Here is a 22440-nt window from a genome sequence, read left to right as displayed (position 1 = left end):
GGTCCTGTGTTTGCGGTAGCGAAGACGAGGAATAAATGTGACGACAGTTGCTCCAAAAAATTACGCTGAATAATTTGCATTTTTAAAACAAATCGTTTGTAAAAAAAATGAAATAAGTAAGTGAAAAATTTCCGAACAATTAAAGCAATTTCATCGACAATTTAACACGTTGAATGGCGAATATCAACTCCAGAAATTCCAGGACAGAAAAATTAAAACAAAGTACACGAGTCTAGTAGTATTCTAGTTATTTAGTCCAGTTTGAAGGAAGATACATTGCGATTTATGTACGACAGCTTTAGTGGGCCACTGTAGGCTGCAGGCTAGAAGACACACGTCTTATTCGGATCCTCGCGTCCGTTTGTCGTCGTCGCCGAGGGGGGGGGGCAAGGTATCGATCGAGGATACAATTTTACACATCGATGAAGGTTTCGACACGGCTCTCGTTTTGGAGAGAGTGCAACGGATTAGCGGGAAGAACTGCAAGAGAAAATCGAAGAGGCACGCTAGGCGGCCTCGCGCCGCGCCGAGCCGAGCCGCCGTTCCATTCAGATAACCCACTTTCGTTTCGTCGGTATGCACGTACCATCTTTCGATCGACGTGTCGCCGTTTTCACGGATTTATGGTTTCGATGGCGTCGCGGTGCCTGTCATAATTCCGGATATCGTCTAAGCGGAAAACATTTTCGTCGACCGTCGACTGTCTCCGTGAGAAAATTCAAACGAAACACGTTCCGTCGTGCTCGATAGATTTTTCCGCGTCGCGAAATCTCTCGCGTCTACGAGACTCGTGATTTACGATTTTCGAGTTGGCAACAGCGAGATCTTTAACGCTACCGAGGGAAGCTCCGGGAAAAAGGAGAAAAATGCTCGGCACTCGGAACGATTTAAAGAGGGCAATGTGACGTTGAAGGACGGACCGCATTTAGGACGTTCGCCTGCACTTATGCGAATCGGGCGAGCGCACAGATCTGCGGACGAAACTGTAAGATTTTAGCGTGTATCGGAAATGTCGGAGCGTGTTGGTCATTGCTAAACTATAGATCTTATTCTTTTCCTTAAAACATAAAAATGTATTCGATGCAAAGCAGGAAGAACATTTAAAAAATTCGGAAATGTACCATTGATATTATTAAGAAAATAAATAAATATCTGCGATTGATCCATATCTTGCAATCAGTTAAGATCATTACTATTTTGTACAGAGATTCGCGAACTAATCATTCAATAAAGATCTTCCTCTGTTATTGAAAAATGCGCTCTGTCGAATAGAGAATCCACGATGCATCGAAGACGTCTTGGCCACGATCACGACGATCACGAGGCATGTGCATCGTGCTCGGTCGCTCGAGAAATCAATGATCCTCGAAATGAGAAGGATGGAAAGCGGTAGCGTACGAAAAGTGCGGCAAATTGATCGATCGATGAGAGCAATCGGTACGAAGAGCAACTTGGTCGAACTTTCAACAAACGAAAGACAGGAGAAATGAAACAGAAACGTCTTTTTCACAATTTCTCGATAAGAAATCCGCATTTGCAGTCTCTTCGTTCTGCGACAGAATAAAAATAGCATTTGTAATTTATATAGTTTAGTAAAATGCATGTACCGCGACTATAAATCCACCGAGTGTCGGCAATATTTATGGACGATAGCGTAGGTATAATAGTAGTAGGTACACGGCGAATGTAGTCCAAGGCTTGCGAACTGCACTAACGTACAGGTTTGTTACAGACCGTAGATATCCTGATACCTCAAAGGGCAGGCTAAAAAAATCACGAATTAATGTTAAAAAATTATCGAATCGCAGACGGAGACGTCCAAGTCTCGAATAATCGTGCGAAAACCTTCGAAACAATTCTCAATCGTGGAGTCCACTTTTCACAGTCACGCAAATCGTTGTGCTTGAAATCATATTATATTAATAAAATTGTATTGTAAAAATAGACACACTAATCGTCTAGCATTATAAAAATTCATAGATTTGTCATAGAAATGTGTTTTCTATGAAAACGTTTTAATCCACGATTTCGACGGAATATTTTCTGCCCGCGGTAGGAAGACGAACGCGATTCCATTATAGTTGGCTGGCACACACCAAATATTTGATCCCGAAAGATTCGGCGGTCTAAAGTGCGGTACCACTTACTTATCGCGCCGTATCACCCCTCAAGCTCATCGGTCAACAGAGAAATACTTCCAGCCGTGCCCCAAAATCGCCGAATCGATTTGTGCTCGGGTCATTCGAGACTTATAATTAAGAAATCTGTCCCGTCACGGCTCGTCACGCGTCGCGTGACGTTCAAGGATATTTCTGGACAAGACTGTAGTAGCTCCGCGTGATCCGATAAAGAACGGTTCCTGAATAAAAACGATGTATCGTGACGATCCCCGTACCCGTTCGCGACAAAATCAAATCTTATCTGGCATGGTCGCCTCGCTTTTCACTTTTCAGCGTCGGCGACGACGGCGGTGGCTACGAGCTACAATCTTTCCGCGGTTACGAAAGAGCACACCTGTGAGAAAGAGGAAAAGACGGCGGTGTGCGTCTCGACTCTCGACGCGATCGCGATGGCGCCGATGTTCCTGGAAAAACGGGCGCCGATGGCCGATCGATCATGGTAACTCGCCAATGGGTCGCGGCCGATCGGCGAGAGAATCGTGTCTTCTATAAAAGTATTTTATAGGCGATCTTTTGAATAAAGAAAACCTGCGGTCAAAAGCGATGAATGCAACGCGACGTTCCCCTTATCGGGCAGTGGCCGCACGCATGTGCCGCACGGTGACCACCAACACCAACACCGTGAGAGAGCTCGTAAAGCCGTAAAGGGTCAAAAAGACTTCGCATACCATCGGCCGTTCTGTTCGCTATCGTGCCCGACATTACTCGCGCAACGTCCTTTCGGATAATTAATGCGCGTTACGTGATCCAGCCGCGTCACTATAGGCGGGCTCGAAACAAGCGCTACAGGTTCGCGATCGAAATCATGGGAACCGAGGGGGACAACCAGCTCTTAGGGGATCGGAGAAATCAATTGTAGTCGAGGATGCACCCTCCTGAAGACGTCTATCTAAGGGATCTCCTGACCCTTATTCGCGCAAGCAGATGCATAGATCCTTTATAAATTTGCATAATATACAGAATTATTATTGAAAATATAGTAGATGGATACAAGCAATAATTTCTTTTTTCAATGGATGTTTAACGTGGCACTGCTAGCTTCTCTTATTTATATTTTAGTAAATTATATTATAGATGTTTTAATAAATAAACTAAATTTACTCAAATGACTTTAAAGAAGGGTAAGGGAATTATATTGTAATTATTGTGCGGAAATATTTGATGAATTTTGGTGTTCGCACGTGAACTGTACCGGCGGACGTTAATTATCACATGTTGCACTTCCAGATAGAACTTTCTCATTTCATTTTCGTTCGGTAACATTTGGTTTAGCGATTCCACAAAGGCATGCAAGAAATCGGTAAGCTCAGCACGTTAGATTTTCACTTTTTATGGGTTTTCTGCGTTCCTCTAGAAAGAGAGAACACATCGATTTCAACAGGTGGGCTTTCTAAGCTGCACAGGAAAGGTAAATGAGGCGGAAAGAGACATTAAGAAAAGAGAAAAGGGGTCCCCAAATATTACAGTTCGGCGTAACAGCGAACAGCATCTCGCGTTCTATTTATATACAATACCGAATGAGTTTTAGCTAATTTTATTTCGAACGTCTTCCGTCGCTCTGTCCGTTTCACGTCGACCACCCTGTATAGGAAATTGAGATGCCGAATCGCACCTCGTCGACCATCTATATTCTCGTAGCACGTCATTGGTTTAAGCAATGTTGACACTAGAAACGCTAACGCGGTGCTTATTGCGATTCTCAATGGCAGGCCTCTGCGCCCCTAACTCATTTCCAGGACCATTATCACCGCAGGCAAACCGCAAAGATCATTTACACGTATGCCACTCGCGGCATTCACTTTCTTACTTCCAAACAATGTCGTTATCAAATTTTATAACGACTTAATGTAGAGCGATTTTGAATCAAATTATATGCTTTGAAATAACGAGGAACAGTTATTACAAATAAAATAGAATATATATAGAAAAGAGTTGCCAGACCGGATTGTGGCTATGAAATCGATACGTCCATACGTCGACTTTTTAGCAATGTTATTTACTGTTTAAAGATTGATATTTTGTTGACAGTTCGAGGCGAAAGGAATTCGAAGGGGGTTGGTTTTATCGACGGCCATTTGTATCTAACGCTGGGTACACAGGCTATAGAATGGGTTCGCGTAAAATCATGCGGAAAGACAGCACGTTCGTACGCTAACAGGGAATGCGATAGCATGGTCTCGAGACTGAGAACGTGGTGAGAGTACGGAAACTTGGATAGTCGCCAATTTATACAACATCTAAACGGTCGGGGCTGCGAGGATTTTGCTCCTTTCGAGTACTCCGACTTATTTAGTGTGAACTAGAATTCACCAACCTCGTGCTCAACAAACGTGAAATTTTATTCAACACGTCTGACCGAGCGTTCATTCATTAATGCGTTTTTCGAAGAAGTATATTATTTCATCCAATTACTACAAAATCATAGCGCTAAATCACCAGTCCCGATATTCAGTAAAACTAAGACCTTATTCTACTTCCTCTTTTAGAATCAGTGAAATTCTACGTTCTTCCATAAATAGTCGTTTAAAATTCTATTAAACTAATATAAGTAAACTTGTAAATTGAATGAATTGAAATTATTGACAATCGAGCAACTTGCCAACCATGCTCAATTTCTCACATGGTTCGATTGTTAAAAGGATCATTGGCCGTGTCCAATGCATTGTAGTCACATCGATTATGCACGACACGGTTGACAGTGCAAACGATCACCTGAAGTCAAAGTCAAACGGATTCGAAGGAAGAAAACAACCGAGATCGATAACGTAAGTAATGATACAAATTTGAATAAGATCTCTGGACAAGGAACGAGAGGTTCGCCAGTTTAAGATGCGCGCTTTCTAGCGAAAAATCGTAGATACGCGGCAACGGATAAATGTGATTTATGATCCGATATTTGATCTACCAGTCAGGTGGAAACCGAATCTACAACTGTCGACCTATTTCTCTTTCCTGGCTCTCTCGCCCTCGTTAGCCAGGCCAGTGTGTATCCGAGATCTTTTTCTACTTCGAATCGGGACGACCTGTTAAAGAGGATCAACCAAAAAACTGACTGTTAACCGATGATAAACCGTTTGATTGTGTTACACCGGCGATGGATGTGGGTTAACCTAATGATACCGCTGACGTATCGTCGAGGAAACTGTATTACCCGGAAAGATTTCGTTAATTCCCACCTTGACATCGTTTTATTCTGTAAATTCGCATCGCCGTCGCGTTGCTCTTACCTAAGCTCCTTTCGGACACACAGTGCGAACGTGAACCGTAAACAAGGAAAAAACCGTAGTCGGATGCGTGCACGGTCTAGTGACTTTTCTATGACAGCACATTTTCGTCGGACTAATCTACTTTAGACCGAACGAGTAACGAACTTGTTTGGCCGGAATGAACGAGAGACCGACGACGGGAACACACTCGGAATCGATTATTTCGCACGTTAAAGACGCGACATGTGTTGGCGACATCGCTCGCACAGTCTGTCGGCAATATGTGCGAGAATCCGGTCGGCGAAAAGAAAAAAAATCGCGTGGAAAACACGCGCGCTTTCGTCAAAACCCGCTGGTTGCTCGTACTCACCGAAAGCAATTCCTCGAGGCGAATGATCCCACTGGCGACGATATCCTTCCAGATCACCGACAAAAAACTAACCAAAAACCGTATCCACGTGTACGGGGTGAAACTAATCACGACACTGAGACACCCACTGTATTCGCGAACGGCACGCGATCCGATGACACTTTCGACGCGCGATTTTACGGCTGTGGAATTTCGTCACGTCGCGCGTTCTTTCAAGAAACGGTACAAACGCTCATATTGCTGCCTCGCAGAGTGAATTACCAGCTTCCCTCTCTGATCAGCAGCCTATGGGCGTGGTTTAACTCCGTGAATGCTCGAAGGCACACGACCGGCCACGATCGGACGCGACCGAGCCCGATTGGCGGATTCGAAGACCGATTCACGCGTCTTCTCTTGTTGCGCGGCGAATCAAATATTATGCGCGTTTTTTGAACCCGCTTCGAGGCCAACTACGACCATACGTTTTTTAGGCGAATGTAGATTTTAGTGGGCAAGCTGTTAGAAATTGACTTGGATAAAAAAAGAAACAAACAACGGTTAGATATTGTTGTACCACGAATCACTGGCAAAGAAATGCATCCTAGTGATATTTAGTGTTGTATCTAAAATGTTCAAGATATGCGTCGGAATCAAGTACTGCGCGCGAAATTCAAATTGCTATAAGATAGATCTAAGGTCGTAGGTGTTATTAGAAACGTAGATCATTATAAATTAAAATATAGATGAGAATTATAAAATATACCTAAGGCCATAGATGTTATTAGAAATGTAGAATTTTGTAAATGACTTTAGAGAAATTAGATGAACACTATTCAAGGGTTATTCAACTATGAAGTTCACGTGGAAACGCCGAATACGAGTAGTACTTACTGGCAGAATCAACGAACAAGGACATCCAAATTTTGCGCACTCATTGTAATAAATGACTCGCTGATAATATTTCTATTGCTCTGAATGAACTTTTCCGTTAATTATGTAATGTTTCATTTATACAAACATTGGGCGATTACAATACTAAAATGTCATGCATGCATCACTGTGAACGGAGTTTTAGAACATCAAGGAAGTGTACTCGGTGTTGTACTATTATTGCAGACTGATGAATTCTAGTTTATAAGGAATAACTAAATATATTATGAAACATGCATTCACACGAGCTCCCGAATAAGGTATATCGTTATTTTCGACATAATTAATTTACAGATAAGTTCCAATAAAAATGGATACGTGTCATATATTTGTTCAAATATAACCTCTACGAACGATATTTCACTTAATGAAAAATAGAAATTTCTATGCTGCATTGATTATTTTCATATTATCTTATCGGTGATTCTTGGTTTTTGCAAAAATATTATAATGTCTATATTTTCCAAATTTAAATAAGACACGGTCAACTTTTCGTTCTATTTCGGAGTATGCGTTTATTTTTTGTAACATAAATGTTTTTCATTTCAGAGTGAGGATGAGATGACGCCCGAGGAAAAAGCAAGGTAAGAAATTATCGTAATATGCATGACAAGAAATTATAATGTTAAAACGGATTAAATTTCTGTGTGATATGTTAAGTTGTTGGCTGAATCGAGATAAACAACTGATTTAAAATTTGCATGATATTGTCGAAGCAGTTATTACTATTAATATTTTAGGTTGAACCACATAAAAATGCTTGACCGACACAAGGGTCATGAGGCTATGCATGCAGAAATAATAATTATCTCTTTAGCAACATTATTGGCAGCACAGATTATATTAGTTCAATGGAAGAAGTGGCATTTCAGATCATACCAAGTAAGATAACTACTGTTAATTTGATGCTACCATATATTGTATACCTCTAAGGATCTAAAAAATATAATGTTTTCCTTCAGTTTGTTACTTTAATTTTTATGTGGCTTATTCCGTTCGGAATAAGCTTACAAAATCACTGGTGGAGGTTTACATTTTTTTGGTTGGTGTTCTCTTGTATAACAGGATTAGTTGTAAGAAAGGCTGTTCAGAAACCTATTGTGGGTACAACACCAAGGTACATTACAACATTCCTTAGGTTAAGAAAAACATTCTATGGAATTTGATGATGAAATTCCTTCTACTTACAGGCTGGTGTACAAATGGTTTTTATTTATTTATACTCTGAGCTTCGTGTTAGGTATAGTAAGTTACGTTATAGTGTTAGCCACATTTCTCGGTTTGAACATAGTATTTGACGTGAGGCCACAAGAGTGGATGGATTGCGGGGTCCACTTGTTATTTTATGGTCTTTATTTTGGGGTATTAGGAAGAGATATCGCCGAGATAAGTGCTGACAAGATGGCTTCGCATATTGGGGTATGTACCGATAAGAAGAGAACGTTGCACGTGTAACCGAAGTTGTGTCCGCTACATTACATAATTTACAGTATTATGTACCAGGCCAAATGCCCACGAGGACTTTAGAACCAAATGTGTGTGCTGTGTGTGGGAACAAACTTTTAGTGTCGGAGAAAGAGTCAGGTGTTATAGAGAATACGTACAAGCTCAGTTGCGAGCACGTTTTCCACGAGTTCTGCATCAGGGGTTGGTGCATTGTTGGAAAGAAGCAAACGTGTCCGTATTGCAAAGAGAAAGTGGACCTTAAGAAAATGTTCTGTAATCCGTATCCTTCGTTTAAACACAATCGTTTCGTTGTTAAATTAATCGTTCTTTCTTCTTATAAGCCTTAACATAGCGCAAAGATGGGAACGTCCACACGTTTTATACGGCCAGTTGCTCGACTGCATCAGGTGGTTGGTCGCTTGGCAACCGTTGTTCGTAACTCTCGTTCAAGGTATCAATCTGGGCCTAGGCCTTGAGTAAGTAGAGTTCTGTTCAGAGAAATCCAATTGTACTTACGACGTCGTTGTGTTTCTCTGCACGACAAATGACTCATGTAAACGACTTGTACGTGTGTATTTTTGTACATATAGTTGCTATTATATGTATCATTTGTAACAACGAATTGCGTTAGAGGCGTGTAATTCCGCTAAGCGTTGCGCCCCGAGTCCTAACGCGTTGAGTGTCCTTGTCTCATGAATTCAATGTTGATTTCCCTCACTAGCGCCACAGAACGTCCCCATAGTGTTTAAGTTTCTTTCGATCACTTTTGCACGACTTAACGGTACACAGTCACTGGTTAATTCCCAGGCCATTCAACGCGTTAAAAACGATTGCAATATTGCGATGAAAAAACAAAAAATGAGTGTTTCTTATTGGGATCATGTGAAGTTCGCGAGACGCTATTCGCCTTATTTAACATCCATTAAAATGGTTCTTCCAAAGAACACATTTCCCCGATCGTCTGTAGAAACATTTTTCTATTCACTTTGTTTAGTTGAATTCATGTGCGAACATTTATTGCTCGAAACTACAATGTAATGACGAGTGTAACATGTTGGAAATTTTAAACATGCATTTCGAAAGTCATTCGGGAGAATGGACGATATACAATAAAGAGAAATATTTATTACCGTAAAGACAGTACCATTCGAATAATCTTTATTAAGAGTATTTCCATGTTACTATATATGGAAATATTTCGAGTGAATGTACCAGTTCTTTTACCATTCCACTTCGTTACAAAAGCCAAGTCACAGCTAAGTTCTCAGCTTCATGATTGAACGACGTTTTTATATTTCATAATTGTTAATAGTCATACTTTTTAAAGATATATATGCGCTAAAGTCATTAACTTCTACTGCAATTACAATTATAGGGGAATCGTTAATTAAATAATTACAGAATCATGGTAATTCATTTTGACCAGAGTGTGCCCAGAAAAACCTCGCTAGTCTATCGATAAAAAAAAAAAAGATTAAGATTTTTCGGAAGATTTAGGGTATTCTCTCGCTTAGAAGATTCCAGACACAGTATTTTTCGAGCCGGAAGGGATAAATATAGTAATACGAAATTGTGATATAATTCCTACACACACGAGTATTACTTTAGGCATTTCGGAATTTCGATATCATTGATAATTCGCTTCTGTTGGTATAATCCTGGTGCTACTTTGATACAATTCAACAAATTGATTTCACGTCGAACGCGTCGCGTGACGACGCGCACACGAAAGTTCATATAACGTTCTGAACACGGTCTTTTTGTATGCAACCGAACGATCGACCGAGCAATCCGTGCATACGATTCGCTTTTACGATAGGAAGTCAATAAATTAATAGCGCGCGCGGTTCCGTCGGTCGAGCGGCGTCAACAATACTTACGAAGATAAGTGTTCGGATATTGTGCTGTTAAATAAAAATGTACGCATCGTACGCGAATCATGTACAAAAACCGAAAGATTTCTTGCGCTGTTTCATGCGTACGGAACACGGAACGTGAACGCACTATAGTTTCTACCATTTATTCTGTCATCGAGAGACAAACATTTGCCCACCTTTATAAATAGGTATATCTAGTTACGATCCGCAAAATTGTAAGCATCGACAACAGGAAATGTTCCGTAATAAATAATATACAAAGATTCCACAAAGCTCATGTACATTTTATTTCTCATTGGTAAATCATATATAAAATCAATCGTTCGTGGGAAATTTACTTAACAATTTGCAATTCATGTGTTTAAAGGCACTTGCGCGTCGACATGTTCTAAGAAATTAGGTTCTTGCCATTTCTCCCTTTCCGATCCGTGTAAAAATCTTGTCGCACAACGATCGAAACCAAAACACAATGATCCGTAGTAGTAAGTTTTCTTATTTTTCTTCTGTCACCGAGGCGAAATAAAGTAATGACGTAGTACTTACATGGCCCTGTAAGCTTCCTCCATGTACGAATGAAACAATTTTGTTGTGTAATGTTTTCAGCAAAATGGAACCGGAAAAGCTTCATTTCGACGAAGGCTACAATCCGAAAGACTTGGGCCCGTTACCCGTTAATTCTTCTCATTAAAAGCCATCTCATTGGACACGTTATTTTAATAAAATAATTTTTGATGCAACGAAAACACGCTATTTTATGATTTTAAACGTAATTGTTACGGAACGCGACGAGAAGGAAGGATAATTTTGTTGATCACTCGGATTTGTTTACCAGGTTTGTAAATTATTTTTTCGACTAGAAACCGATTCTCTCTCTCTCTCTCTCTTTCTCTCCAAAAGTTTTCCTCATTTTTTTTTCATCGAGGCACTCTTTACAAAATCGATATATCCTATCGCTAGAAACCATCATATCGTCGGAGAAGAGCAAAGCAAATGACACAACAACGCTGTCAGGAATTTTTACTAAAAGTCTTTTAATCAACACTTATCATTATATCCTATAGGAAAAGACGAAACGTTTTTATCACATCACGCATTCGTAGGTACTTTTTCTTTGCAAACGTTTCGGACCGATAGCGGGATTCATCAGATACATAATATATATATGTATAATATTTATATACACATCTACATATATTTCTGTGTAATACAAATAATCTGTTTATACATTCAAGCATCTCGCTATTGTCAATGGGATCAGAAACTGTACGACGATTGTCAACAAAGGCGAGGTGTGAACATTTAATGGGAACAATTGGGGTAGACGCTGAACACAAATGAGACATGGCGACAGAGGTGATGTAGAAAATCGGTTGCGACGGATCGATTATTTTTGGATGGTTCAGACGCCACGATATCGACGGGATCGACGGGATGGGTCACGGGGCAGACAGTCACAAACACGGGGAAATTTTATAGATATATTTATTGAGTACTTAGCGTGTAAGAGTATAGAATATATGTTACCTTACTGTTAAATATCATTACATGGTATCATATATAATGATGTAGTCTTTAAAATAAACCTCACGCGGGACAGATTGCACGCGCGTACATAGCAGGTGGACAAGATGCACGGGATCCGTAACCAACTGTATTCTGCGAGATTCTGAATAATTGTTCTTGAAAAAGTCAAGTTGCACGAAAGATCAACGGATCTGCGTATCGAACAATAAATTAGGTTCCAGCGATGGAGTTGATTTTCTAGAGTTCGATGTTACCGAATGCTCTGCATCCTGTCCACCGACTACATGAGTGTGGTTCTTCTTGTGTGAGTGTGTACGTGTTCCAAAAAGTATTTACATAATGATCGCAATTAATATGTACAATCTCCACGAAAGGACGAACACAGGATACAGAAGAACGGACGAACTGCGACGAACGGCTGAAAAAAGAGGCCGATGGGATCGATTTAGGTTCCAGGGGATCTTCTTCTTATCCATTGGCATTAGTTCTTTCTCGTTTTCGATTACTATCAAGCGACACGCGCGCATCGGTTGGTGAATTATTGCAGCAGGTTTTTTTCCGAACGATCGTCGATATAAAATCTCTACTACCCTGTGGGGCTGTGGTCAGTGACAACGTGACATTCGAGCACGCGTTTCCCATTTTGTAATGATGGTACGTTAATCAACGGAATTCTCCTTGGTCACCGAGCTTTTGGCATAAATTGAACGTTGGAACGACTTAAAACGAGTCACTTAGAACTATACCGCGGATGTATATGCAACGTATGTTCCATACGAAATGCATCTTCTAAATAATTCTCGATAGAATAGACGCAACTAATTCAAGATTTAGATGACTTCTCAATAACCCGCGATGTTTCTGATATTGCACGGCAGTATTGGTTTTTAATTAATTCGGTAAGTGTCCGTTGAAACGCTGTTTACCACTGGAACTACTGAACACATCGAATTGGCGGACTTGTCAGATTCCTTATCATCAAATACCGTAACTAACGAGATTACAAAGACATTTTCCTGAACATTTACTGGATATATTTGATCGAATGCACATTGCAGCGACGACCGTGCAATGCTTTGATAAATGCTGGCTTGCTACATCGAAAAGCAATACATACAAAGTTGTCGCTTTTGTAGTTCCAATGTTAAAAGCTTTATAGAAGCTATAAACGGGTAGAAATCCGCAGTGTTTTCACCTTGTAAGTTTCCTCTCCCTAATCGGCCAATAGGAAACATTTCACTCGATAAAGTTTCATGCAAAGGAAAACTATGTCGTTAGAAACAAGATGTGTTTCTCTAGGTCCCAGAGTTCAGGATTCTGTCAGATTTTTCAATTTCGCAGTGATTATATTGTCGGACCGTGCTGCGAAAACGATCGAATTTATCCGCAAAGCACCCATCGCTGCTAAAGGGCGCAACCCGCGCGCGTATAGGTATACGAGAGTAAGAATCGCCTACCGATATGGCCTCGAACACCCTAGAAATCGACACCGTCGGTGTCCTTGTTTTGTCCGAACGATGCGCGTTTCTTTGTGAGCAATATAGAAAAGTGTCGCGGCGATCGAACAATACGGAACGAAAGTGAAATCGGAGTTTCTTAGACAACGACGCGTGGTTATGTACAAAAAGGAGCGGAGGACACGCGTACGTTGCTCGATAAAAGGAAAACGGAAAACGAGACACCGATGAACCGCGCATACTTTGTCGTACTTCACCGAGGCGGAACCTTTTCAGTTCATTAAAAAGGAAAACCGCACACGACTCTTTCCTTCTTTCGGCTATTATTTAACACAATTCGTTATATATTAATATACCATAACAAATCTCGCTCCCTTTCACTCACTCACTCTCTCTCTCTCTCTCTCTTACATGCGCTTTTTTCCACTCATAACGCTTCTCTCTTTCTCTCTCTCTCTTTCGACTTTCTTGCTCTCGTCAGAGACATTAAATCTCGTTAGACATACGCGATAGTTACGAAGTATTGCTTTCTTTTAGTCACGTGCCGATCGTGGTTCGTCCCCATCCGAGTCGCAGCGGACGAAGGTCTCCACCCTGTCGCCGCTGCGATCGAGACTCCGCAAGAATTCTGCTCACCTCCCCCCCCTTTCTCTTATTCACTTCTTTTTCTTTCTCTTATTCTCTCTTTTTCCTCTCTTCCCACACTGGACGTATTTTGTGATTGTTGAACTCTCGACCCTCGCGAACCTTGCTCGCAGAATTCTCGCGGCGGTGCTCGCCGCTCGAAGGTGACCACGGCGCTAAGCGTAAAGTTAAACACATGTTTTATCGTTTTTTTTTGTTTCTTCTTTTTCTCTCTCCCTTGTTTCGTTTCTATCGCGTGGCACTCACGCGAGCGAACGAAATACACATAGAAAATCGACGGCGCCTGCCAAACCCTTGCGTCGGGGGTGGATGGCACGCGCCACCTTCTCGCACATTGAACATTTTAGGACGACACTACGTGGCGGGTGACAGGTAACGGAGGATTTGTCGGGGTACAAATAAGACAAACATTCGACGGGCCGAGGTGTTAACGTCGTTTCGACGATGCAACTTTTCGTCATCCAATATTTGGATTTCACGACTTGGGAACAAGATGTTCATTTATGTTAAATGGAATTGTTATAATTTTGGTAAAGTTGGTAACACTTGATGGAAAAGTATAGGTCTCAGAATGCCTTGAAATTGTTTTTGATCATCCTGTTCTATTATACAGTTGTATTTTGTATCTTCCTAATAATGTTCAAATTATGTTACAATAGTCAACGAGGTAAAATAAAAGATCGTAGTAGGTATGATTCCCAGACTTTCGATCAATTTAACACCTCGCCCGTTCTCCCGCGTCTCCTGGCGAACTATCGCAAATCTATCCGAAGGGTCGAAGGTATAACCGAGGGTAAATCTAGGAACAGCGAAAAAGGAACGTCGCAGGCGTCTACTACTCCTAACCGGCGAGGGGAGCCCGACCGGCGGAATGCTTTGAATTAATTTTGAGGAGCGAATGAAATTCGTGGATGCGTACGAGTACCATGACCGGGTTGTATCGAAAACGTTGAATCATCACAGATTGATATGCCTCGTGTTTAGCAGCCGGACTCCGCCTCGCCGATCGAACGTAGAGATCTCGCACGGCGGTGTGTGTGTGTGTATGTGTGTTCAGTAAACGGAAATGGAACTGTCGTGTCCGATGAAACGAAACCGGTCGCGTTCGGACGATCCCGGAGTTGATTTTTTAACTCGACGAATGAACGAACCTAACGCGCATTGTCTGGCAATCGGATACTTTGTAGAAAATTCTGATTTTTCGCGGGGATGGACGCGGACACTTTTTCGAATCCACGACAATTTTTTTAATTGCTATCCGCAACGGATATGTACAGCGGCGTATCGTTTAATCCTTTGTCGATCAAAGGGACGCGCTAGCACACTCTTTTAATCGTGTTTTCCTTTTCTCCCTAAATTATTCATTTTCACTCTCTCTCTCTCTCTCTCACACACGCACGCACACACACTCTCGCTCTCTCGTGCGTGCTCTGTCGTTCCCCTCTCATTCTTTCAACTACTATCGTTACTTTGTAATTATGATTATGTATGTTTTGCTTGGAATCCACCGTACAACTACCTGGAACACAACGTGGCCGAGCTACACGTGTCTCGCTCCGCACGCTGGCCCGCTATTTTTTCTTCTCTATTACGTTAATTTTTTTTTTTCTTATTACCGTACGTATTATATAGCGCGTGTTTTTTCATCGTTTCTTTTTTTCCATCGCTTCCCATTAGCAGGTTTTACTTTTTTTTCCACGTTACTTTCTATGTCATCTTAAAACTTCACCCTCGGATCCGAAACCACAGAGAGCTCTACGATTTTTTGGTATTTTTTCATTTTTACTCGCCTTCTCGTTTACCCAATATTCGACGAACACCAATCAATTCGTTTTCAGCTATATTCATACAGAAAGGGTAGAGGTTTCTTTTTATTCTTCTTCTTCTTTTTCTTCTTCTTCTTCAACTTCATCTTCTTTTTCTTCTTCAAATTCATCGGTTGCGTTCTTTTTGATAGGGTTAAGGGATCAGGGGGTGGTGGGGTTGTGGGAAAGGGGTTGATTTTTTTTCCACGGGACGATCCCACAGACACACGGTTTTACATAGGACATATTCTTTGACGACACAATTCAAAAAATAATTTCTCATTTTTAGTAGAAAGATAGGCTGGGTATTTTTTTTTCGTACAATAGTATCATCGTTATTATGTACTATTATCTTCCATTTTATTTAGTTATTACTATCATTTAATATTAGATATTATCATATCCGTGTTATCACCTATTATTTCATTCATCGTTATTTATTACTTTACCGTTATATTATCATTATTATCGTTATTATTATATTGTTATTCCACCGTGGGGATATTACTCGACGCGCGTTCACCGTCACGAACACTCTCGTCTTGCCCGTCTATTGCTTTGTCTTGTTACGTCACGGCGGGCATTGCTGGCCGAAATTCACGCGAATTTACCGATCTCTCACGAGGCTTCACGTGACAAAAAAAGCCCCGTTTTACAAATCTCTCGCTCGATTATTATTATTATTATTATATATATTTATATCTGGTACGACACGCGAACGTTTCATACGTATCAAACTATTTACAACAGAACGCTCGATCGTGGATCGCTACGATCTAGTGAAGCCGGATTCGACCGACACGTCACACCTGTGGTACAGACAGGTGTCCGAATACGTCATACTCATCCGCGAACCTGATTTCAGAAATTCATGCGAACCCCCTACGGTTCGTTTCGCGAAAGATCCAATTACCGATTTCTCGCACACTTACCCTTCTCCCAAGATCGTTAAGGGCACTCTCTCTCTCTCTCTCTCTCTCACTCTCTCTCGCGTACCGTTCACACGTTTCCCTCGGTTTTTTGTACGAGCTGTGTGGTACGTGTACGTGTGTGTGTGTTTGTGTTCGGTGTGTACGTGTACATATACAAAAGCATTATCGACAGTTTCCACTTAAGTTTACCGGTCTCTCTCTCTCGTATATTATATATTATCTACAATTACGGTTAGTAGCTATATGTACAGTCGCGCGGGCTCGCGCAATTACACCATCGCGTCATGTTAAAAATATTTTGTTGTATATCTGCGCTTTCTCCTGTCGCTTCTCTCTTTCTCTGCCCCCTCCCATTTTCTTTTTATCGTCGTGTTCGTCATTTTCCGTCTTCATTTTTTTCTCTTAACACGAAGCTCGCCGAAGTTGAAACGCGCGCACGCCTCCCTAGACCCTGTTGTATGGAAACACCGGTTCGGACACTCGGAACGAATAACACGAGAGTACAGTTGCGTTTTTTTTTTCTTGTGTGTATGCGTGTGTGTGCGTGTGTGTGTGTCTGTCTGTTCGAATCTTTTTGCTGCGCTTGTCTCCCTCATCCCTTCCACGCACTCGTCGTAATAATCTCGTCGCGGACGGCACCTTGGGAAAGTTCCTGCACGCAGCTCCCGTGTATTTGCTTCTCTTTTTCTCTCTCTCTCTCTCTCGCGGAGTCCAACGTTGTCTTTAACTCTCGCGCTTGTTTACAAACTAACTGTTTTGCGCCACATAACAAGCATCGTTTTTTTTTAATTACTTTCTCCGTTTCGTTACTAACGTGACTAGCTCAGTTCCCGACGCGCACACCGAACGCGGACGACCCCGGCCGCGGAACGCGCGGTCGCGCGCGATCGGGAAAGGTAAACGATTATAGACAGTTGAATCACAAGCAGCAACGCTATTTTATGGCACACCGAGCGGGGGTTTTCGTACGTGAAAAATAAGAAAAATAGCACTCGATCGGACACACTTTTTTCCCCTTCTTTGTTACGCGAGCGCGGTCAGAAGAGAACAGAGAGAACGGTTCGGGGGGGGGGATGATGTATGATGAAAGCACCGGGGGGCCCCCGTTTCTCCCGGGGCCCATGGCGCTCGATCGTTAGGTAAAGAACGTTAGTCTTGTCTCTCTTCATTGTTCTTTCGTCAAGTCTGTCCGACATATACGTGACATTCACTTGGGCGCGTGAACCAAGTCCCAAATAGCGTTACGATCCCGCGTCACATCCTCGAATCACGAGTCGTGCCTGTGAATCCTGTTCCGCCTGTTCCCGCTCTTCCGTCGTTTCCTCTTGGTGTCTCTGGTGAACGCCACGTTGCCGGGATCGTCGGCCAACTGTGGGTATCTGTGAACACTGTGGATGTCGACGCCCTCGTAGCCGTTCACGGTGCCCCGATTGATCAGCTCGTCCTTCTCCTCCTTGGACCAGTCTCCCCTGCCCTGGAACCCGGCCATCACCAGCTGCTTCTCGATCTCCCAAGCCCTCTCGACGGCCCTCTTGTGAGCGTGCTTCAGTATTCTATGCCTCTCCTGCTCGGGGTCGGCTCCGTACTTGATCACGACGGCGGCGTCCGGATTGAACAACCTCAGCTCCTTCCAGGTGCCAGCTCCGTGCTCCGTGGTCTCGTGCGTCGACACGTTGAACATTCCACCTAACCGACGCAGCTCGTCCATGTCGTCCCTGATCTTCAGCGCGTTGTCCTTCACGAAGTAGAACACGTCCTGGTCGTGGACGCTGAAGTGCAGCGGCAGGAAATAGGAGTTGTTGAACACCGAGGTGACCACGTCCTGCACGACCCTGTTCATCGCGCCGTCCACGACGCTCACCAACGCCCGTCCGCCGACTCTAGACACCAGGATACCTTCCCCGAAAACGGCGCGACGATGAGCCACCCGCGGCAACAGGTTCCTGGTCTTTGGCTCCAGCTTCAAGAGAGGCTTGGGGACGAAGCCCAGGTCGGAGAACTTTTCGTGCACTCGGTCGACGATGCACTGAAGACCGGACATCACACCGAAGTCTGGGGTCAGTTGGGGCGACGTGATCGTCGCGCTGGGCTGGTACACCATCTTCTTCATGTACTCCGAGCCCAGCATCGCGGAGATGTCGTAGCCGTAGAGCTTCAGCCAACTGGCCAGATCGGTCATGTACTCGACGTTCTGCTTGAAGTTGATCGGATCGTTGTTACGGAAACGGTATATGAAGATGTCCGTCGGAGTGGTCAGCTCGTTGGCCATTTGCTCCCAAGCTGGCGTCATCCATTGGCCGACGGTGGGGTCGTACAGTCTCTTGTTCAGATAAACCAGCTTGGTGTTGGGGTCCAGTAGACCGCCGTGGAAGTCGATCGGCAGGTAGAAGTCCGGATTCGTGTCCTTGATAATCTTGCCGAACGGCGTTCGTCTCATTTCCTTGATCAGGTTGCCGTTAGTGTCGAACAGCGCGAGCGGCGAGCCGTTCTGATCGGTCGCCACGTAGAACCTCTGCTCGGACGTTTCCACGGTGATGAGGAAGTTGCGGGCGTCGTAGAGGAACCGGAAGGTCTTCATCGACTTCGGGAAGTGGACGTGCGTGATCAGGTCCGGTGTCCTCGGGTTCGCGTAGAAGAACTGCGTGATGTTCTCGCGGTCGTCGTTCCACGCCACCAATCTGCCGCGGTCGTCGTAGAAGTACCAGATCTGCGACTTCTTGTGCTCGGACGCGTGAATCAGCTGACCCCGCGAATTGTACCTAAATCATAGAGCAACAATTAAGGTAAAGTTGAAAGAGAGACGGTGCTTCCGTCGAGAGCCGTGAAAAAGAAGACCTGGAAAAGAAGTTAGAACGAAGAGAAAGGAAAAGAAAAGAAAATCAAGGCCAACCTGTACTTGTGCTCCCCGCGAATGACCACGAATCCTCGACCATCGTAAGAATTGAACTCGACGTCGCCATATTGGACCACGCGGTCCCCGCTGTCGTAGCCCAAAGCGATCTTCTCGCTATGCTCCGTGACACCAATCACGTTCCCGTTCTCATCGTAAGCGTACTGCCAATTGTTCTCGGTGTCCGCCACCTCTAGCACATGGCCGTCGGCATTGTACGTGATCTTCTCGATCTTCGAGTCCTCGCCGATCGACAGTTTCCTCATCTTGATACGATTCCTGTCGTCGTACTCGAGTTCCATGCGGAACACGTCCAACGCCCGTATGTTCATTAGAACCGTCTTCACTCTGCCGTGATCGTCGTAGTCCGTCACTGTGTAGAACTGTTTGCTGCTGTCCTGCATCACCGATCTGTTGAACAGGTTCCTGTGGATCCTCAGATCCCCGACGCCCTCCAGCACTCCCAGATTCTGGTTGTACTTCAATCGTAGCGGAGGCATCTGCTTGCTGTTGATGTCGACTTCGATGCCGGATATCCTCGCGTTGCCGTCGTATTGGTAGCGGTAGCGAGCGTTGTTCAAGCCGCTCTTGCTTCCGAACTTGATCTTTTCGTCCTTGACGATGCCGGCGTGGTACTTGTACTCCAATCGCATCTCGAAGTTCGGCTCGTTGATGTCGATGCTGTGGACCAGGCTGGTCGTCTCCTGGTAGGTGTAGTGGATCGAAGATAGACCTGAAAAGAAATTTACATCGCGTTTAAGTCTCCTTCCAAATTGTCCGACTTATTATTAACTTAATATTCACCGGCAAGAGTAGTCTCCAACTTTCCGGTGTGATCGTAGACGAAAGCGACCTTGCCGCTTTGATGAGGGTACACCTTGGCCAGGATCTGTCCGTCGTCGTTGTAGAGAATCTCGTAGGGGTGTCTGTTCATCGGCGAGTAGTACTGGTACTTGTAGAATCCTAAAGATGTTTGCAACGAGAACGCGTGGATGTGTCCTCTAGGCGTGGTCAACGACTGCAACGCGCCAGCTTCGTCGTACTGCAGGAAATAGTCGCTGCCTCTCGGCGTCGTGACTTTCAACGGCAGACTGCTGAACATGTCCTTGAACGCGTAAACCATCGACGTTCCATCGCTGTATTTGATTTCGTATAGTCGGCCGGCTCTATCGAATCCGTAGGTCTCGCTGATGTCTCCCCAGGTCCAGCTGGTCAGCCTGCTGAATCTATCGTACTCCAGCTCCACGCCAGCGAAGATGCTGTTTCTGGGACCCCACTTGATCGGTCTCGCCGTCTTGTCGTAGGTAACATTCAATAGTTCCACGTCGTCGAGGGTCACGGCCACGCTGTTGCTTTCTCTGTCGTATTCGAGGGACAAGAGGACGTCGCCATTGACGCGAAGCCTTCTGCCAACCTGTGCGACTCCTCCTTTCGAGCTTCCTCGGTTCTTGGTGCCCTGAAGCTTCCTCACAAAGTACCGCCACTCGAACCTGTTCGCCAGGTCTCCGGCGATCTCTGTTCTCTGCTTGGCTGGCACCGGGTAGCTCTCTTCCAACAGCGGTTCTATCTCGGCTAGGACGGTGTACGGCAGAGTGTCGGTGTTGATGGTGTGAGCCCACGGCGTCATCTGGCCAACAGAGCCGTCGGCTAGGACCGTGGTCCTCTGTTCAGCCTCTCCAACCTTCGTCACCACCGACGATCCCTTGATAAGCATCGAGATCGGCTTCTTATTGTTCTGCCCGATCTTGACCACGGCTCCCTTCAGGCTCAGGTCGAACGTCAGGCTGATCACTTTGCCCGTCGGCGTGACGGCGCTGGTCAGTCTGCCGAACTCGTCGTAATTGTACACGTAGCTTCTGCCGGTACTGTCCAGCTTGGTCTTCAGCAAGCCGGTAGGCCCATGATAATCGAACGTCACGTTGTAATTGTCCGGAGTGCTCAGCTCGTGCAGCATCTTCATCCTGGACATCCTGAGCCTGCACTTCTGTCCCTTTGTGTTCTCGATCGAGTTCACCTGACTACTGTAATCTCTTAGTAGGAATACTTTATTGCCAGCTGTATCGGTGACTGTGCTGAGCTTGCCGTTGCTGGTGTTCACGTTGTACGTGAACTGGTACACGGTCTCACCCGTCAGGATGTTCTTGGTAGCAACGTGCTGGCCGAATCTGTTAAACACGTAGATCTCTTGAGTGTCCGGCGCATAGATCTCGTACTCCCTGGCCCCGCTGGCGTCGGGGATGCTAGCCATCACCGAACGGATCCTGTAATTCGCCTGGTCACCGATATGCACCACGCCGTCGGGAGACACGGCCACCGCGGATATGGTGTTGAACTTGGACGTGGAGGCTAGATAATGATCAGCTTCGAAACAGTCGCAGCCATGCTCGAGACAGTTGCATTTCGACTCGGCTCCGGCGTAAGGCGAGATCTTGCCGTCGGTGCCGATCACTCGCACCCTGTTGATCCTCTGCGAGTCGCTCTCGGCGATGTACAAGTTCCCGGACGGACCGAACGCGATGCTCTGCGGCATCACCAAAGTGGCGTGCGTCGCCAACTCGGTGTCGAACGACGAAGACGGCGAAGCGCAATGAAGCGGCCGTCCAGCGACGACCTTCACCCTGCCGTCGGGAGCCAGTTGGAGCACCATGTGGTCGTCGATCATGTGCAGCGAGTTGTCCAGAGGATTGATCGCCAATTCCGTTGGCCAGCGTAGATGAACTTCTTCCACGTTCAGCGTTCCTTCGCAAGGGATCGGCTTCCAGTGCGACTTGTGCATGTGATTGCCGATCACCGTCGTGATTATGCCGTCCCTGTCTACCATTCTGATGTTAGTCCCGTCGGCAAAGTATACGATGTTGTCCGTCGAGACAGCGACTCCTTTAGGGTACGCGAGTTTAGCGTCCCTGGCCAGCGCGCCGTCGCCGCAATGGGCCTCGTCGCCCGGGAGACACCTTTCTCCGGAACCCACGATCGTTTCCCAGTTATGATCGGGGTCCGAGTAATCGTTGATGTCGCGGACGCGGATGATCTGATGCGACTCTGGGTCGGAAATGAACAGAGATCCGTCCAGTGGGCTCAAGGCGATGTGGTAGCGGTAGGACACCCTTGTGGCACTGGAAAAAAGAACGAGGATTTTTGTAACGCAAATACATGAAACATTTCGATTCGTTTATGAGAAATTAAGTGTTTAGAGCTCTTG

At 44.6% G+C, this 22440-nt stretch overlaps 3 protein-coding genes across 12 annotated transcripts in view; 1 reads left to right on the top strand and 2 right to left on the bottom strand.

The window, feature by feature from the left end:
- Positions 1–6021, bottom strand: part of Synd (protein kinase C and casein kinase substrate in neurons protein Synd) — a 48770-nt gene extending 42749 nt beyond the window's left edge. For 4 of the 5 annotated variants that reach the window (XM_078180128.1, XM_078180131.1, XM_078180133.1 and 1 more), the window contains exon 1: positions 5757–6021. The gene's annotated coding sequence lies outside the window, so the exon portion shown is untranslated. The remainder of the gene's footprint in view (positions 1–5756) is intronic. The other variant, XM_078180135.1, reaches the window with a different exon arrangement.
- A 777-nt stretch (positions 6022–6798) lies between these two features.
- LOC144470599 (E3 ubiquitin ligase Rnf121) lies at positions 6799–11599 on the top strand. Of its 4 annotated transcripts, XR_013494162.1 has the most exons (10): positions 6799–6925; positions 7215–7249; positions 7406–7547; positions 7628–7782; positions 7856–8084; positions 8156–8391; positions 8471–8562; positions 10592–10820; positions 10946–11084; positions 11221–11599. XR_013494162.1 is itself a non-coding variant. In XM_078181936.1 (8 exons), exons 1-8 carry the CDS (start codon positions 6899–6901, stop codon positions 10674–10676), a joined length of 1026 nt encoding a protein of 341 aa, XP_078038062.1. In that variant the 5' UTR covers positions 6799–6898; the 3' UTR covers positions 10677–10814. The 4 variants fall into 4 exon arrangements, 2 of the variants coding, with proteins under 2 accessions (XP_078038062.1, XP_078038063.1); XR_013494161.1 differs by lacking the exon at positions 10946–11084; XM_078181936.1 differs by lacking the exons at positions 10946–11084; positions 11221–11599 and having other exon boundaries at positions 8471–8587; positions 10592–10814.
- Positions 11600–16885: 5286 nt separating this feature from the next.
- Positions 16886–22440, bottom strand: part of Ten-m (teneurin transmembrane protein Ten-m) — a 257882-nt gene continuing 252327 nt past the window's right edge. For all 3 annotated transcript variants that reach the window (XM_078181933.1, XM_078181935.1, XM_078181934.1), the window contains 3 exons: positions 20046–22354; positions 19242–19974; positions 16886–19110 (listed from right to left, as the gene is read on the bottom strand). In XM_078181933.1, coding sequence (XP_078038059.1) covers positions 17619–19110; positions 19242–19974; positions 20046–22354 — 4534 coding nt within the window. In that variant the 3' untranslated portion in view covers positions 16886–17618. The remainder of the gene's footprint in view (positions 19111–19241; positions 19975–20045; positions 22355–22440) is intronic.

Source organism: Augochlora pura, chromosome 5 (genome assembly GCF_028453695.1).
Source record: "Augochlora pura isolate Apur16 chromosome 5, APUR_v2.2.1, whole genome shotgun sequence".
Taxonomy (NCBI): domain Eukaryota; kingdom Metazoa; phylum Arthropoda; class Insecta; order Hymenoptera; family Halictidae; genus Augochlora; species Augochlora pura.
This window is presented reverse-complemented; position numbering and strand designations above follow the sequence as displayed.

What these genes read in the sequence shown, in the direction of transcription:
- LOC144470599 (XM_078181936.1), top strand. Translation starts at nt 6,899, where the DNA reads ATGCATTCACACGAGCTCCCGAATAAG. An exon ending in ACGCCCGAGGAAAAAGCAAG is followed by an intron (nt 7,250 to 7,405) that starts GTAAGAAATTAT and finishes TTAATATTTTAG; the next exon opens with GTTGAACCACATAAAAATGC. An exon ending in AGATGGCTTCGCATATTGGG is followed by an intron (nt 8,085 to 8,155) that starts GTATGTACCGAT and finishes CATAATTTACAG; the next exon opens with TATTATGTACCAGGCCAAAT.